General features: G+C 45.5%; 1 protein-coding gene across 2 annotated transcripts in view; it reads right to left on the bottom strand.

Annotated features, from left to right (window-relative positions):
* LOC119181450 (pyrokinin-1 receptor) overlaps positions 1-15,989 on the bottom strand; it is a 190,414-nt gene that overhangs the window by 119,701 nt on the left and 54,724 nt on the right. For both annotated transcript variants that reach the window (XM_075875000.1, XM_075874999.1), the window contains exon 2: positions 12,953-14,049. In XM_075875000.1, the coding sequence (XP_075731115.1) occupies positions 12,953-13,958 (1,006 nt within the window). In that variant the 5' untranslated portion in view covers positions 13,959-14,049. The remainder of the gene's footprint in view (positions 1-12,952; positions 14,050-15,989) is intronic.

Raw genomic sequence — 15,989 nt, 5'->3', positions numbered from 1 at the left:
TTGCCAAACGTTCCAGAGTAAAAAGAACATAGCCTGCTACTCAATACGTTTACTGGCAGTGCTGAATCCAACAAGCAAAGGATTACTATACCAAATGAGAAATGCCGGTAATGCTGATGGATGAAATATTTACTGTTTCGCAGCAATTGTCAGTTCTCTCATCTCTCTCTCTCTTTACAGTCGTTGCATTGCATCAGAGAGAAGAGCAATGCAAGGCATAAAGATGCGTCTAGTTCGTTTGCCTTCAGCGGAAGAAAGATGTTACGGTATAATAATTAAAAACGAGACGAGAAAACGCGCAGTAAATAGATGCGACGTTTTTTTTTTTTAGCACACCTTTCACAACGACAGAAGACATTCATTTTTTCTCGTGTTCTTCAGCCACTATGCAGGTCGTCAGCATGATGTAGTACTGTTCAAACACACAGAATTGCGTGAATTGCACCCGCAAGTTCTAGTTAACAAAGTTTATGCTAGCGTCATTACTTACTGCCGTTTCGGTTGGGATATGCGAAAATAAACTGCTGTTTTCACGTTTGCCAGCAAGCTCGAAGTTCAGAAAGTTATGGTTAGGGTCACGGTTACAAAGAGCGCGGCATAGGAAACGGGATTACTCATTACGAAATCGCGCCGCAGTTTTCGGCGCGAGTGACACGAACGTTAACGCTTTACCTTTCGAGCCGCCCTAACACATCTGGCCGGAGGAAACGCAGCTGTATTTATGCGGAGTCTGCGTTAACACGGGATTAATCATGTGTGAGTGCAAGCGCTGCGCAGTTGCAAAAAAAAAGCGCTCACGTGCAATTACGGCGGCCCAGCAAATACAGCCTGCGCGGCAAACGGGCTTCAAGCCGAGTGATGGGGAGATGGCGGCGGCATGCCCTGCGTCGCGAAATAACAGTACAGCGCTGCGAACGCCTGAGCCTGGGGCAGCCAAATGCGCCAGGGGGCAAGAAACAATGCACTGTTCTTATCTGGCACGTGCGAGCTATAGCGGCTTAAACATCACCGCTGACTTGGTAAAGCGAGTCCGTGGTGATGTTTACTTGCGAACTAAAGGAACGTATGATACTGCAAAATGGCCGGAGTATTTAACGAACTATGTTTACAAATAATAGCGAGCTGGAAATGCACAGTGCCTGTGCTGTGCGAGTATATAGCGGAAAAAATTTTGCTTGGCAGGAGCGCATTGCAAAAAGCACATGTGTTGCTTTATTTACGCAAAGCACAAAAGAACATTGTTCGAGAAGGCGAATTTGAGATTTTTGAGATTTGGTTTATTTGACCATAATCAATACATAATAAAACATACGCTTTGAACTAAGGTCGTATAGAAAAGAGGAAAAATATCATACTTGGTGAGGATAGCAGGGTAAAAGCTACAATATCTGCAGCTTGAAAAGACCTGCCACCCCGACACAATGGTAGCAACGTGCGATACAGAGACAGGTTTACTTAAGGCAAAACATTTCAACTCGCACTGCAAAAAAAATAGTTACATTACAACAATCAAGCCTATAGCGAACATCATCGTGTTGTGCAACTTGGAACGAAAAAAAAAGCAATCAGGAAAAGACGCCACGTATATTACAGTGCATAGTTAGAACATGAGAATTCCTACATATTGCGTGCGATGATTTGGTCCACAGTGTTGTATTCTACCGAAGGAACACCCCAAGTGTTGCGACTACTTTGGAAAAATTTGAAAAAAAAAATACTACGCTAGTGTTAGGTCGGTGCAACCTCAATTCGTGTTGCTGTGCTGGCTATAACAAGGTAGTACACGTTACTTAAGAGCTCCTATTACATATACCTCACCTTGACTTAACGTCAACTCTGGTTACAGTGTTGGCGGTGCTTCAGTGTAATAAACATTGCTTATGCAATGCTAAGGCTCAGCAAGCTATATTCTGGCCTCGCTCGGAGGAATACGCTAACGAATCCTACGTGTCATTTTCATATCGTCGCACCGTAGCGTGGCTTCTGTTTTGATAAAACTCTCATTTGCGCTCTTACATCAGTGCTGGCGTTACAACAGACCATAAGTTATCTTTTGAACGCTAGCGTAGTCGGTGCGCTTTTCACCTTATGCCCCAATGTGCCCGCTATTCCATTTATACAATCATACCGACCTATACACCTCGCCATGCTCGACTCAGAGCCCAAAAATGCATCACAGAACTACTTGCTGACTGCTTCACACACAAACTAATAACACAATGCGTGGGATCCTGTTGCAACGATGCCTGGGCGTGTTGCATTGGATTTAGTTAACAGGCTTAGTGACTATTCACAACAAAGCGTTTCAATCTCGTTGGCTATCTGCCCAGGTCCTCTTGCTGTTTTTGTAGTGGCCGCCAACGTCTCCTAACGAGCTGCCAGCCCCACTGCCTGCAATTTAATTTTTTTAACGTGATAGAAGAGGTTGTACAGCTTGCACATGTTGTATACCCACTGATTTCGTACAGCCGTTTCATATCTATTGAAGCTTTGAAAGACTGTGGTTCTCTATTGCGGGTGCTTGCACTATTATGATTCATTAGGCATCAGATGCGACATGTCTTTAGAGCTAATGCTTCGACTGCGAAGTACGTCTTCGTGAACGACCCGATTTGCTGAGGGAGACAAGTCTCGCTGTCATAACGTTAGCTCTGACGACATACCTTGTTCGGACACTGAGGAGAACGTCATGTCACCATGCTTGTGTCATTGTGTATCCCGTTTGCTCTTCTTTGCTCCTGTACTTCTTGATTATACTAATTGCGGCCGCTGGTATTTGGCTTTCTGCTCAGTTTAGGTATGAACAAAAAATGAGAGTAAAATGGTAGAGGCCCAGTTACTTAGATTTAGGTGCGCGTTAAAGAACCTCGGGTGGTCGGAATTCCCGGAGCCCTCAACTACGGTATTATTCACACCCAAAACTGGGGTTTTGGGTTCACTATATAGGTTCTCTTTCTTTTCCTTCTTTAAATCTCCCCCATCCATTTCCCACGAGTAGTGTAGGGAACCGGTTATCTTAGACTGGTTGGCCTCCCTACTTTTCCTTCTCTACCATTTGTTCTATATTATATCAGCATTCAGTAGGGTGTCTTGTGTGGGCTCAAACTGAGTGCAGCATCCTCGGGCGCGTTGTTGCTCTGGACGACTCGTTCGCTTCTGCATGCTTATGCGTCGCGGCGCAGTTTTACGGGGACACCAGGGCGGTACACGGGGAGCTCTCTCGATGCCTCAAAGTCAGCAGCAAATACAAAGCTTTCACCCCCTCCCAGCTTCTTCCAGGTCCAGCCGTCGCTTCTGTCCCAGGAGAGGAGAAAGGGGATTTTCTTGGCAGCGCCACCACGACCGACCACCGCGCCGGGCGTGCCGCTAAGTTGGCCGGGCTCGAGGCTGTGGCGGGCGGCGGGGTAACGAGTGATTCTCTTTCGAAAATAGCATTTTGGAGCGGAGAGTTCGGGCGGCATGCCCGCTCTGAGACTGCGACGACATCTCCCGCCACCGCCGCTGCTAGTGGCAGTGCTCTCGAGCGCTTTAGCACGAACGACCGGCCGTAAGCAGTGGACGAAACACCTTGACGTTGACGTCATGTCCCCCGCTTGCTTGCAGGGGAGCCCTTGTCGACGCTCGGATTTTGTGAACGGCGAGGTTGGACCGTCCGGCTCGGTTGCGTATACTGTGCTCGTTTTGAAGTAGACTGCCGATGACGCTCAAGTTAGACACTTTCGGATGGGGCTGTTTGGAGTTAAGCAAGGTGAAGAGTTTAGTCGGAGGCAACTTCTTACTGCTTTGTGATCGCCGAAGATATTAGGAAGACTAAAAAAAAAAACAATGCGCGTGACAGAGCAGGTTACGGAGCGGAATCTGTGGATGGCGCAGAATGAAGATTTGTAGAGATCTCTGTTTATGACCCTGTATAAAACTAAACAGACGGAACAAAGTAAAGTGCCGGAGGTCTGACTGAAATAGAAAGTCCTATTTTGTCGCTTTGCACTTCATAGGACGAATATTATTAGCACAGTGCGAGGAAATGCAGGGAAAAAAAAATGTGAACTGTCTGTTCTCACTTCTTTTCTTGAGCATTTTTTACTGTATAGTTGCGCCAGAAAACAACCTTATTTGCACTAAAGAAGCGAAATGCGTAAAACAGCATTCGGCTGTTTTTCAATATGGAATTATTTATATTAAAATAAGAACAACATACCTGTACATAAGAAAAGTTGTAAGCAACTAGATATTTATCAGGTTATACCACATAAATGCGCTACATATTGCAACATAAATACCATCTCTGCGTTACATTTATTTGTTTGCGGCAGATCTCCGGGATTCACAAACAACTCACTTTCATCAATGTTATGACTTCGAAGCTACTAAGAATATAGATGTTTCGTTACAAATGCAAGAGTTACGCTGGTGGAAATAGCGAGAAACAATGAATTATATACAGGTCGTGTTCTTGTTTATAGTTTTCCAGCGTCACGTCTCTAGGTCTTGTACAATGTGCAAGTGCACCACAGAACAGCTGTTCCTGTTTCTGAAGACTACATGCATTGAATAAACTTCATATAGATCATGCGCGCGCGCGCGCCTGTGTGTGTGTGTGTGTGTGTGTGTGTGTGTGTGTGTGTGTGTGTGTGTGTGTGTGTGTGTGTGTGTGTGTGTGTGTGTGTGTGTGTGTGTGTGTGTGTGTGTGTGTGTGTGTGTGTGTGTGTGTGTGTGTGTGTGTGTGTGTGTGTGTGTGTGTGTGTGTGTGTGTGTGTGTGTGTGTGTGTGTGTGTGTGTGTGTGTGTGTGTGTGTGTGTGTGTGTGTGTGTGTGTGTGTGTGTGTGTGTGTGTGTGTGTGTGTGTGTGTGTGTGTGTGTGTGTGTGTGTGTGTGTGTGTGTGTGTGTGTGTGTGTGTGTGTGTGTGTGTGTGTGTGTGTGTGTGTGTGTGTGTGTGTGTGTGTGTGTGTGTGTGTGTGTGTGTGTGTGTGTGTGTGTGTGTGTGTGTGTGTGTGTGTGTGTGTGTGTGTGTGTGTGTGTGTGTGTGTGTGTGTGTGTGTGTGTGTGTGTGTGTGTGTGTGTGTGTGTGTGTGTGTGTGTGTGTGTGTGTGTGTGTGTGTGTGTGTGTGTGTGTGTGTGTGTGTGTGTGTGTGTGTCACAGTACTTGTAATTATGATCATCGTGTATGGGATTGCTGTATACCACAGTCAGCGCAAGATACCTTGAGTACCAAACCACGTAATCATTAAAGAAAGAGTTTGCCGTCAATGTGCGCCTATAACTAACAAAACGAAGCTTAAGGAGAAGCACGCAAGATTCTATTTTTAACTTTTTTTAAGTATCAGCTACAGTGTACAACTCTGGAAAAAAACTATGAATGGACTCCCCATGCTTCTCGTGCCTTTACTGTACATTTTTTGGCTTGAATTTTCTGTGTGAAACAAAAAAATGGCAAGCCGATTCATATCCTTACGTGTGAGCGCTTCATTTTTGTCATGTGTCTGGCAACATTGTGACACGTCAGTGGGTGAACAAATATATTCCGAACGCCAAACCCCATTAACGACACCCGCTGAGATCAGTTTCAACAGCAACAACAAACACATATATCTAGTTTCGAAACGCAGTTTTCGCAACGCATACAACACAGCCGCGAAAAATAAGAAAATGGGGGGGCTTATTTTTAGCAACCGAGGTGCGAGCATTTACCGCAGGCAGCAATTTTCTTCGCTCGGTCGACAAGTGCCACTGTCATTCAGCCTCATTTAACGTCGTCCCACGACGCTGACGTCAAAAAAGCGAGCGTCAGCTGTATCCACGTATACCTAAAGGTTTCGTGGAGTACATGAAGGTTGGCTAACCAGAAGGAAGCGTGGCGTCAGACATCTTCTTGCGCCAGTTTCCTGCCTCCACAGTTTCCTCCAAAGGTAGCGATGACGACGCGGCCATCGATTATCGGCTGCAATGTTCGATTAAAGCTGGCCCTGATCCGTACGAACCGCCCACAGGTGTTGTTCGTATATTAGCAATGTGCCGCTGCGGAAATTCTCGGAACGCGCCGACATCTCCCCCATCTCTCATCGTCCTCCGCGGCAGAAGGACGACTCTGGCAGCGAGGGCCGTGGCGTGCATCGATAGGTTACAGCTCGTCTCTGGACTAGACCGCACAGAGGAGGCAGACCCTAATGAGAAACGCTACAGAATTCAGCACTCGGAATTCAACCACAAGAGTGCCAGGCGTTTTTGTGCTACGTCTGCGTGTATTAGGTAGTGTCAAGGCTCGCATTGGTGCTAACGTTAGCGACGGTCTACCATGGTAGATCAGTGGTTATAATGCTCTATCACTGATCCGGGGCCCACGGGTCCGATCCCAGCCTCGGCGGTCACATTCCAATGGAAGCGAAATAGAGGCCCATATGGAATGTGCAATGTTGGTGTACTTTAAAGAACCCTACGTGGTCGAAATTCATGGCATCCCACACGACATTTCTCACAGTCATATCGTGGTTTTATGACGCAAACCCAGAGATTGTTGTAACGTTCGCGACGTAATTCACCCTGATATAAGGCGAATAAAATAGTTTATCTTTTTTTTGTATGGCGTTATACAGTTGAGCCTTTGCAGATGACCTTGAGTAAGTCCATGAACTAATAAACTACAAAATCTGTCTGATAGCGAGCATGAGAAACACCCTTATTGTCATACACTTTTCTGCCCTGTTCTCGTCAAAAGTGGCACTTAAATACTACACCCCCAGCGTGTTGGTGTAGCTAAACCTGGCACCATTCAGACTTGCATTCAATAAAACTAAATCTTCAGGCTACGAAGGATGTGGGGTTTGTGCCGAGTTGTAGTATGACACAGGTAATGAACAGTTCCTGTTTTGTGTATGAGAAACACACACAGCGCAAGGTCAACAGCCCTATTTTCTGATATATGCGCATATTGTAAACGTTTAGCACGTTTGCGTGAGGCCCCGCCGTGGTGGTCTAGTAGCTAAGGTACTCGGCTGCTGACCCGCAGGTCGCGGGATCGAATACCCGGCTGCGGCGGCTGCATTTCCGATGGAGGCGGAAGTGTTGTAGGCCCGTGTGCTGAGATTCGGGTACACGTTAAAGAGCCCCAGGTGGTCGAAATTTGCGGAGCTCTCCACTACGGCGTCTCTCATAATCATATTGTGGTTTTGGGACGTTAAACACCAAAAATCAATCAGTCAACGTTTGCGTGAGGCGGTCCGGATACGGCAGCAGTGCGTTTAAAATTGCCGCATGATGAGTGCAGCTGTGGTACCGCAAGCTTTCAAGACCCATTAACCTACTCTTACGCTGCGCATTTACCTGCAAAACAATAGTTGCTCATGGATAATAATACAAGTGAAATGCTTGTCTTTCTGCACACTCGTGTAGTCCGTCTTACCTGAACTCATGCATAAAACATATCACTCGTGGAAATTGCCGTTGGGTTATTTAACTCGTCAAATTGAAAAAAAAAACTTGGCAAAAAATGACCCACCCTCATTCACGCGCACATTTGCACACGCGCGCCCACAAGACCACATCGCAAAACAGTGCTTTCGTGTGGGACGCCTTCTTGCGTGTCTGCCTATGTGAATGTTTACGGGGATGAGGAAGTGGACCAAGTCGGTGCCACGTTTCTTTATTATGAATACTATTCATGGGGCGAGAGTTAGTTCCATGTTTTATATCTCATATCGCGGTATCTGCTGAATTTCATGGCAACATTTTTAAATATATTTGAATTTTTTCCTTGCATAATTTCTATGCTTAGTGAGGAGCATATATCTGGCACCAAAAAAGTCGCTTACATCTCCTCTTTCATAAAAATAACTAAAATAATACCCTGATGAACGTATACCGTTGCTCAAAGTGTGCCTTCATCAAATAGCATAAGACCGTCAGCACATAAGACATGTAGTAACAGCAGTCTTCCGTGGCCAATTCTCAATGATTCCGCAAGCACTGCAGATCCCACAACGTGGCTCGGCTTTAATGCAATAACGGGCTCCGGTCAATCGCGGGAATGTGGGATGACAGATGGTGCACACTGTGCTGTCGAAGGCCGTATCGTTGCGAAGAGCGTGCAGGCATTCGCCGTTGTGGCTATCTCGAACGCCGGAACGGACGACGACCCAAAAATCTATAAGCGATGATGTTCCAGGCCCACACAAAAAAGAAAGAACGCAAATATCGAATCGAACGGTCCTTACGCACGCATGGGTGCTTGAGACGTCTGAGCTCAGCCAGAGTTGCGTAACCGCACTACTGAGCATTCAAGCTTCGTTTGGATCACTGCTGCAAAGAAAATATTCAGAATGATAAAATAAAATTAGGGTAAAGAACAGAAAGGCTGTTTGAGGGAGTACTCGGGCTCAAGGGCATTGTGCTCGGATCTCGTTTTTTTTTTTTTCTCTGCACGTTGCATCGTCCTTGAACGCACAAAGAAAGCGACTCTTTATGTCAGTTTATCTTCAACAGGCTAGCGTACGGATGTCTGAAGGAATGCAAAGAAGCATCGTACGGCGAATCACCAAGGACCGGCACGTGTCCATCAGATTCGCACCACTGAACAGTTAGGTTGTTCTGCTGCTGAGCGGAAGGTCAGAAATACGTTGGCCGGCCGTGGTAATCACGTGACGCCTGTACAATACGTGACTGCACGTGTACTTGAAAGAAAATGTGTGGAAGTGTTGTGCGTTCAGCGCAGAGTAATTCCAAGGCACATATAGACAATTTTACGTAAGACGTATGGGCTTGTTATCTCGGTAGCACTTAGGAACATTGGTATGCTCCGTCTTCTGTCATCTGCGATGCGGCGTCTCTCACGAATGGAGCGCACCCTCTTTACGCTAAAGCCAATCAGCCCCATCGTATGTCTGCGAAGAATTCTTCTACGACGATTGCTTAAAAACAAATTTAATCAGTTTGCGAGATTGAAAGCACGTGTTGACACCATGCGAGTGCTGATAGAGAGAATCCATTTACAGAAAGACAGAGCTATAGCGCTGTCATTCTCAACAATAAGTAGTACCTAACAAGTAAAAACCTTGGTGAAGGATCTAAATGTTTAGAAACCACTGTTTACTGCGAAACAATGCAGTGATATGCTGCCCTGTCGATATTGAGGAATATGTTTAGAACAAATGTTTGATGATTTAGAGTACGATTCTCCTAACAATACTCCACTTGGTGCATAATTAAGACGTACATATAAATCTACGGGGAATGCCTGTGCCTGAAAAGCGTCAGGTTAGGTTCCCCGGTGTATTATAAACTTTTATTGAAGATAATTTTAAGTGCGCCTATACGCTACATGATGACATTAGGCGCTACTGTTCCACACGTATCGTTTTTTTTTTTCACTGCCACAGAGAACCGTCCTTAAGGCATTACATTTTTTGTGTATATGTCTGTTACGTGTGCGTCGTTAGGCAGGCGTGTATGGAGGGAAGCAGTGTCTTGTAGAACCTGTTATCATGCATCCAGTGATCATAACTAGAGGTGTGACTCAACCAGAATGAATAGCCAGTAGTAAATATAGCGCAGTCACTGTGTCGGTTGTCTTGCGGTTGCGTTTGTTTTGTCATCAGTCGTGGGCGAATCCTGAATTGACACGCATCAGCCGCTCCTTTGCCACCTCTTTAAACATATTCCCCAAAACGCCGAAAGGATGATGACCTCAATGCGCGTACTGGGAGAACAATCAAATGGGGAGATGACGTCCATGCCCGATATTCTTTGTCGTAAGCTCTGTACGAATTTCCGCCTGCGTACCTTCTATTGTCATACATGCCTCGCGATCTAGGTGACCCTTAGCGCAAAGACACGACCAGTGTCTCTGCAGATGTGGACCATGTGGGAAGAAAAGGTACTGCTGGGAGTATCTATTGCCAGGAGCAGCAGAACCCAGCGTGCTTCTTCATACTCTCTCTTCTCTCGAATGTCGGAGGAACAATGGTATTAGTAAATCTCTGCTTGCCGCTGACGTTCGCAATGCGTCAGCGGCAGAGTGACGTCGACGTCACTGCATTTTGTGTTGTACGCTTGCTCACAGGGCTGTCTACTCTCGGTTGCAGAGTAGGGGGCGCAAAAGGCAGAATAATATCTCGATGAGTGCAGACGATGCATGAAGCGAGGAGCTGCGGCGGCAAACGACTCGGCGCTGACTTGTGACTACGTGTCACACGAGGTCAACTGTCTGCCGCCGATGTCGATTCTGCGCCGGATTGCGCATGTCATCGTCAGTGAGGACGAAACTGTTTACGTTTCACTCCCTTTGTCTCACACAGAACGTGAATTGGAAGCAAATGTCTTTAGTGCAGCGTTCGCTGTGTGACGCGCGTATGTGCCTTTATTTATCGTTTGCTTGAACGAGAGAGAAAGATACATATAGGTACCGTGAAAATGCAGAGCTTCTTTGTGAGGGGTGTAAATGAGGCATGAACTGGGTGTTGCAGAAGTAACATGGGGTTGCCTGTATGCTTTCGTTAGAGCACACACCTACATACGCAGACAAGTACATACATACATACATACATACATACATACATACATACATACATACATACATACATACATACATACATACATACATACATACATACATACATACATACATACATACATACATACATACATACATACATACATACATACATACATACATACATACATACATACATACATACATACATACACACATACACACATACACACATACATACATACATACATACATACATACATACATACATACATACATACATACATACATACATACATACATACATACATACATACATACATACATACATACATTCATACATACATACTGTAAAGAAAGACAGGAGACAGCACCCTTGCTGCGGGCCTGCTGTCCTTATTCTAACTTCGTCCTCCTCCGCTTCATTTAGCCGAGCTACGCGCGAACGCAGCAGTGCATCAATGAATCACGAAAGTTGCGCAATATTTGCACGTTATCATAAAAAAGTTGGTTGTAGGTGTCATCAGTCATCGATAATTATCTCGCTGACTGAAACACTCAGTAATCCAGCGCAATGGGTAGTGCTCGCTCAAGCTTCGGAACACGTCGAACGAGTAACGCGCAGGGTCTAATTATAGACATGATTACGACGCTATGAAATTGCTGACAACACTCGATGAAGATGAAATCTAGGAAGATGCGCCTCGCGCAGAACTTCACGACTTTTAGCGCCGGTCATAAACGGTCACAAAAAAAAACATAAACAACTTGCGCGTATACGTTGTGACCCGTCATGAATGCATCAACAAACATTGCATGAGGTTTCCTGTCGCGTGAGGTGATAACAAATGCGAGCGCATGCATAAAGCCTAATTACTCCAATTAAACATCTCGCTTCAAAAATTTCCAAGTGCATGTTGGGTATGCACATGTTCTTCCTTATTATTATGAAAACGTACGCTATCAACGAGTTATTAGTATTTCCTGATGGAGCAAGCTAATCTTTTTCTTTGAGACAATTCTCACTGTGATAAAAAAGTTTAGGCTCATCAGAGTGAATGAATCAGCACCCTTTTTAGACTCGACAACCTAGATGGTCTTATTTTAAAGCATTAAGTTTTTCATGGTAGGCGTCTCGAATGAGGCTTTACTAGTCGAACATTAAGACGGCCCTTTGTTTGTGTCCCCGTGTAACCCATACTAAGGTTAAAGTTTGCTCTATTCAATAATTGACCTACTTTATGAACATGTCATTGAATGAATGATTTTCTAGCGCCACCACCACTTATGTTACTGATATGTTTTCATCAAGCTTTACCAAACAGGGTGTATTTTTTACGTGATTAGTATTTGCGAAATAAATAACGCATTTTAATGAGGTGACATAGATGGATCGTCAAGGCTAACTAAGGCTAGTGTGAAAGCTGATTAGTGTATCTTTTTAATTACTCTATGGTGGAAAGTTTGATTTGTAGACTAATAGTTATTTTGTTTTTTTTTGCGTTTTTCTTCACGTCACTTTTGTTCATGTTATGAATGCTGCTTTTAATTATACAGCGTAAACTGGTGGTTGTGAAACGAGCTTTCCGTTTGCGCCCTGTCTGCACGAGTCTTATCTCTGTACCCTGGTTACTTGGGACCAACATTTGCATAGAACTTTGTGCCCTCTAATTTCCGGCTCATCGAATCTTTATGAGAAGCCCTACATTTTTAGGTGTCCATCGTGCAGGGATATTCTAACAATATTCCAAAGTACATTTGATCATATCTGCAATCGCCCACTGACCGTTCATATGCTTTCTTAGGGGACATGCCGCATTTTTCTGGCCCCTATCATATTACGTTACAAACGTACCTACTTTGCATCGACCAGTTGCATCTTTTTTAGCGTTAAAATACGATACCCCACTCATTGTATGACATCTTTTCACGCGCGCTATTATGATCGCTATTACGTTATTGCGGCATGTCTATAACGCATGTACATTATTTCATGCACCCACCAGGCCTTTGAATCTCTTATATTATACAACAAAGCAACCGCAATAACTTGTCAGAACGGAACCAACATCCAGCGAGAACAACGAATGTTTGAGGTGCAAACACACATCCTACAGTCTACTTTCGCGCACAATAGTGTTTCCGTGAAATATATCAGTAGTTATTTAAAATCTAATCATTGCAGAAGTGAAACAGTATTTATCCTTGTTAGCCAACCTGCACAGCATCAATAAATTTTTGAGCTTGCAATTAGCTACGTGGCGCAGGTGATTGGCAGCGCACTATCCTCGTTCCAAAGTCTATCTCTTTCTCTACGTCGCACTTCATGCTCGCTTTTTCGCTGCTAAGGCAACTAGATTCAATGATTGTAGTTAGATAGGTACAGAAGCGAACTTCTTCGCTACCGCGAGCTTGAATGCTGGAGGAGAGAAATGTTCAATGAGCCAAAGAGTAGCCAGCATGCACACTCACTCAGCATGTTGATGACCGCCTTGCGGGACGATGACGCGGCTGCACCTCCGCGAACCGATTTCCTTAGCTGGCAGCCCCTCTGCAGCTTGCTGGGCAGCGGCTGCACCACAGCCGAACTCTGTTTGTGCCCCGTGGCGGATGAGGAGTCACCCTTCCCGTTGACGACACTGGTGCTGGGGCTGTTCGAGGCGGGACACTTGTGGTGCACGTCCTGACGCGAGAGGGCGTCGGAGCGCTTCAGCTGCAGCGCTATGCAAACGTACAGCACCAGAATGACGCTCATGGGCAGCAAGAAGAACACGAACGTGGACAGTTCGAAGGCGTGTTCCAGCGGGTCCTTTACCGTGCATGCGGCCGTCTCCGGAAGCACCGTCGTGCCGTCCAGCGTCTGGTGGACGATGCCGAACTGGACGGCGAGCGGAACGGCACACACGGCGCTTAGGACCCAAATGGCGACGACAAACTTGACGGCCCGGGACAACTTGGACATGGTGTGGGCCCGCAGCGGGTGGCAGATCGCCACGTAGCGCTCGATCGTGAACGCGGTGATGGTCAGTATGGACGCGTTGGTCGAGGTCTCCGAGGTCAGACCTCGGAGCACGCAGAATGCCTCTCCGAACACGTACGGGTGCCGCTGCCAGAGTTGGTACAGTTCTTGGGGCAGCCCGAGCACCAGCAGGAGCAGATCGGAGACGGCCAAGCTGAAGAGGTAGTAGTTGGTCGCCGTGTGCATGTACCGGTTGCGCGCGATGACGATGCACGTGCAGACGTTGCCGACCACTCCGGAGACGAGCAGGACAGAGTAGATGAGCGTCATTGGGATGACCGTGGTTAGCGGGTCGCGCTTGGGGCCCAATGCCAGGAGGAGCATTTCGGCGGCTGCTGACGCGTTCAGCGTCACCAGGGGATCGTCGGCCAGCGTACCGGAGTCGTCTTCGTCGGCGGAAGCCATGTCGGTCGCAGCGTCCGTATGCGCCAAGGTGGACGCCGGCTGTGGTGGGATCATGCTCCTCCGGCCTCAGATTGGGATGCGATCTGCCTCGGCCTGCTTGACAGTTTCATTGTGGCCGTCTCATCGAGGCTCCTCTCGCTGCGTTCTGCGCAATGACAGTAAGCCACATAACGATATTAAAACACACGCAAGAGAAGTTTACAGAAGCACTCTAACGAAGACAAGTATGCATGCGCATATTCAAGCAAGGTGTTTAGATAGCGACTAGGCACTAAACGGAGATGTGTATAGTATTCGGTTGCTTAAATGAGTTTAGTATTCATACAGTCTTATATTTAGGCATCTATTGCGTAGCAAATCCTGAATTCGAAAGCAGTCAGGTAACTTTGGTAATGGGCATAAGCAATTATAAGATAAGTCACGTAAAGTGCCTCTTCTTAAATGTTTCATGTTGTCTCGCTTGAACTGGTCTTCTTTTAGCACTGATTGGTGAGGTATGGATCACTAAGATTACCACTGGTGTATTTTGTGCAGCATTTTGTCGTCATATCTTGTATATATTTGTGATAATGAGAACTAACACACCACACTGCTCAGGAAATTATAGGGGATCCCATTAGTAGTAAATGTAAAACGTAAACATGAAGAAAAAAAAGTGGATGAAAACATAACTCGCCACGGGCAGTGACCGAACGTGCGATCATCAAATCACGCTTCTGTAATGTCTGTCATGTTTCACGTCTTCTTTACGCATGAGCATAGCTAATATAACTTTATAGTTATATCCGTGGAGCGTTCTTGTATTCCAGTTTCATCTGCACAACCAAAAATATATTCCTTGTTGTCCAGGAAAGGTTTTTAAGTTTCAAAAGGAAGGATGAAGCTAATTGTTCATGCTGATATACTAGGAGATCACTTTGACTTCAGGATAAATGCTAAAATAAGTGTATATTAGGTTATTGGTAGATTATACAATAGGAAAAAGGGCTCCGAACATGGGCTCCAAGCGAAAAGCGCATTAAAGCATTATCAACATTGGACTACATTGCCGCGGACTTTGTATTTTATCCAGCGGCCGTGGCTCTGCATTATTTAAACTAGAGAGAGTATGTTGATTAATTTTGTAAAATCGAAAATGTGACTCGTGTATCTCCTCTAATGAGTCTGCTGATTCCCGATTCCTAAAGGGGCCTTAGTACATCGACGAAACCTCACTATGCCACAGCAGAACGAAAAAAAAAATAGCTGTCTGATTATGAACGCAATTGTGATTCAATGTTACTCAGAGCTTTCGAATTCAGGCACTAAATCTCTCTTGGGCCGAACAACAAACGCTTTAATTGAGCGTTAATCACAAATACCTCCGACCTTTCACCTCCCGGCTGATCAACAAAGGGAGCGCTCATCTATTAGCGACTCCCACTCGCAACCTCTTTTAGTGAGTTCGTTAATTGCTGTCAACCAAGACCCAAGGGCTTGGGAAGCGCTGAAAATCACATTGCGCTCTTTTTTGTCGATCGCGCATTCAACGCGAACAGTCAGCGAAAAACGTTAACTATTTGCCCCGTCGACGCTTGGCTTAAAATTATTGAAATGCGCTTGGGAGTGATGGCGCACCATCCTTTTAAGTGTTTACGCTTGCTGGGGGCAACATGGAGCAAAGTTAGTTTGTTCCGAAATTGTGATGTGTTTGAAATTATTTTGTCTGAGGCTTGGTAAGGGGTGTGCGAGGGTAAGATAATGCGATAGTTTGCACTGAAAATTTGTTTACGGGCTTCTGGTAAACAAGGTTCAGGCATCTAATGGATCGAAATCGGATCGAAGTGATTTTGCAAGCAGTATTTTATCCTATAGTGGATGACAGTTATTGCATGTTCGTGCTGTTTCACAGGAAGTTTCGTAAACACGTGTTTATTACCTTCGCTACTCTTGAGGATGTGAAAGGTGACAATAATTGGCATGCTAGTAGTAAAGATAACATAGGTAAACACGACTGCGTGAACACAAAGAAAAATACTTGGTAGCTATGACTGCGCATGAGTCAACAATTAGCGCTTGTTTGCCGCACAAGTACTTTATCTTCTA

The sequence above is a fragment of the Rhipicephalus microplus genome, chromosome 10, assembly GCF_043290135.1.
Source record: "Rhipicephalus microplus isolate Deutch F79 chromosome 10, USDA_Rmic, whole genome shotgun sequence".
NCBI classification, from domain to species: domain Eukaryota; kingdom Metazoa; phylum Arthropoda; class Arachnida; order Ixodida; family Ixodidae; genus Rhipicephalus; species Rhipicephalus microplus.
The sequence above is the reverse complement of the archived record's forward strand: the minus strand, read 5'-3'. Positions and strand labels throughout refer to the sequence as shown.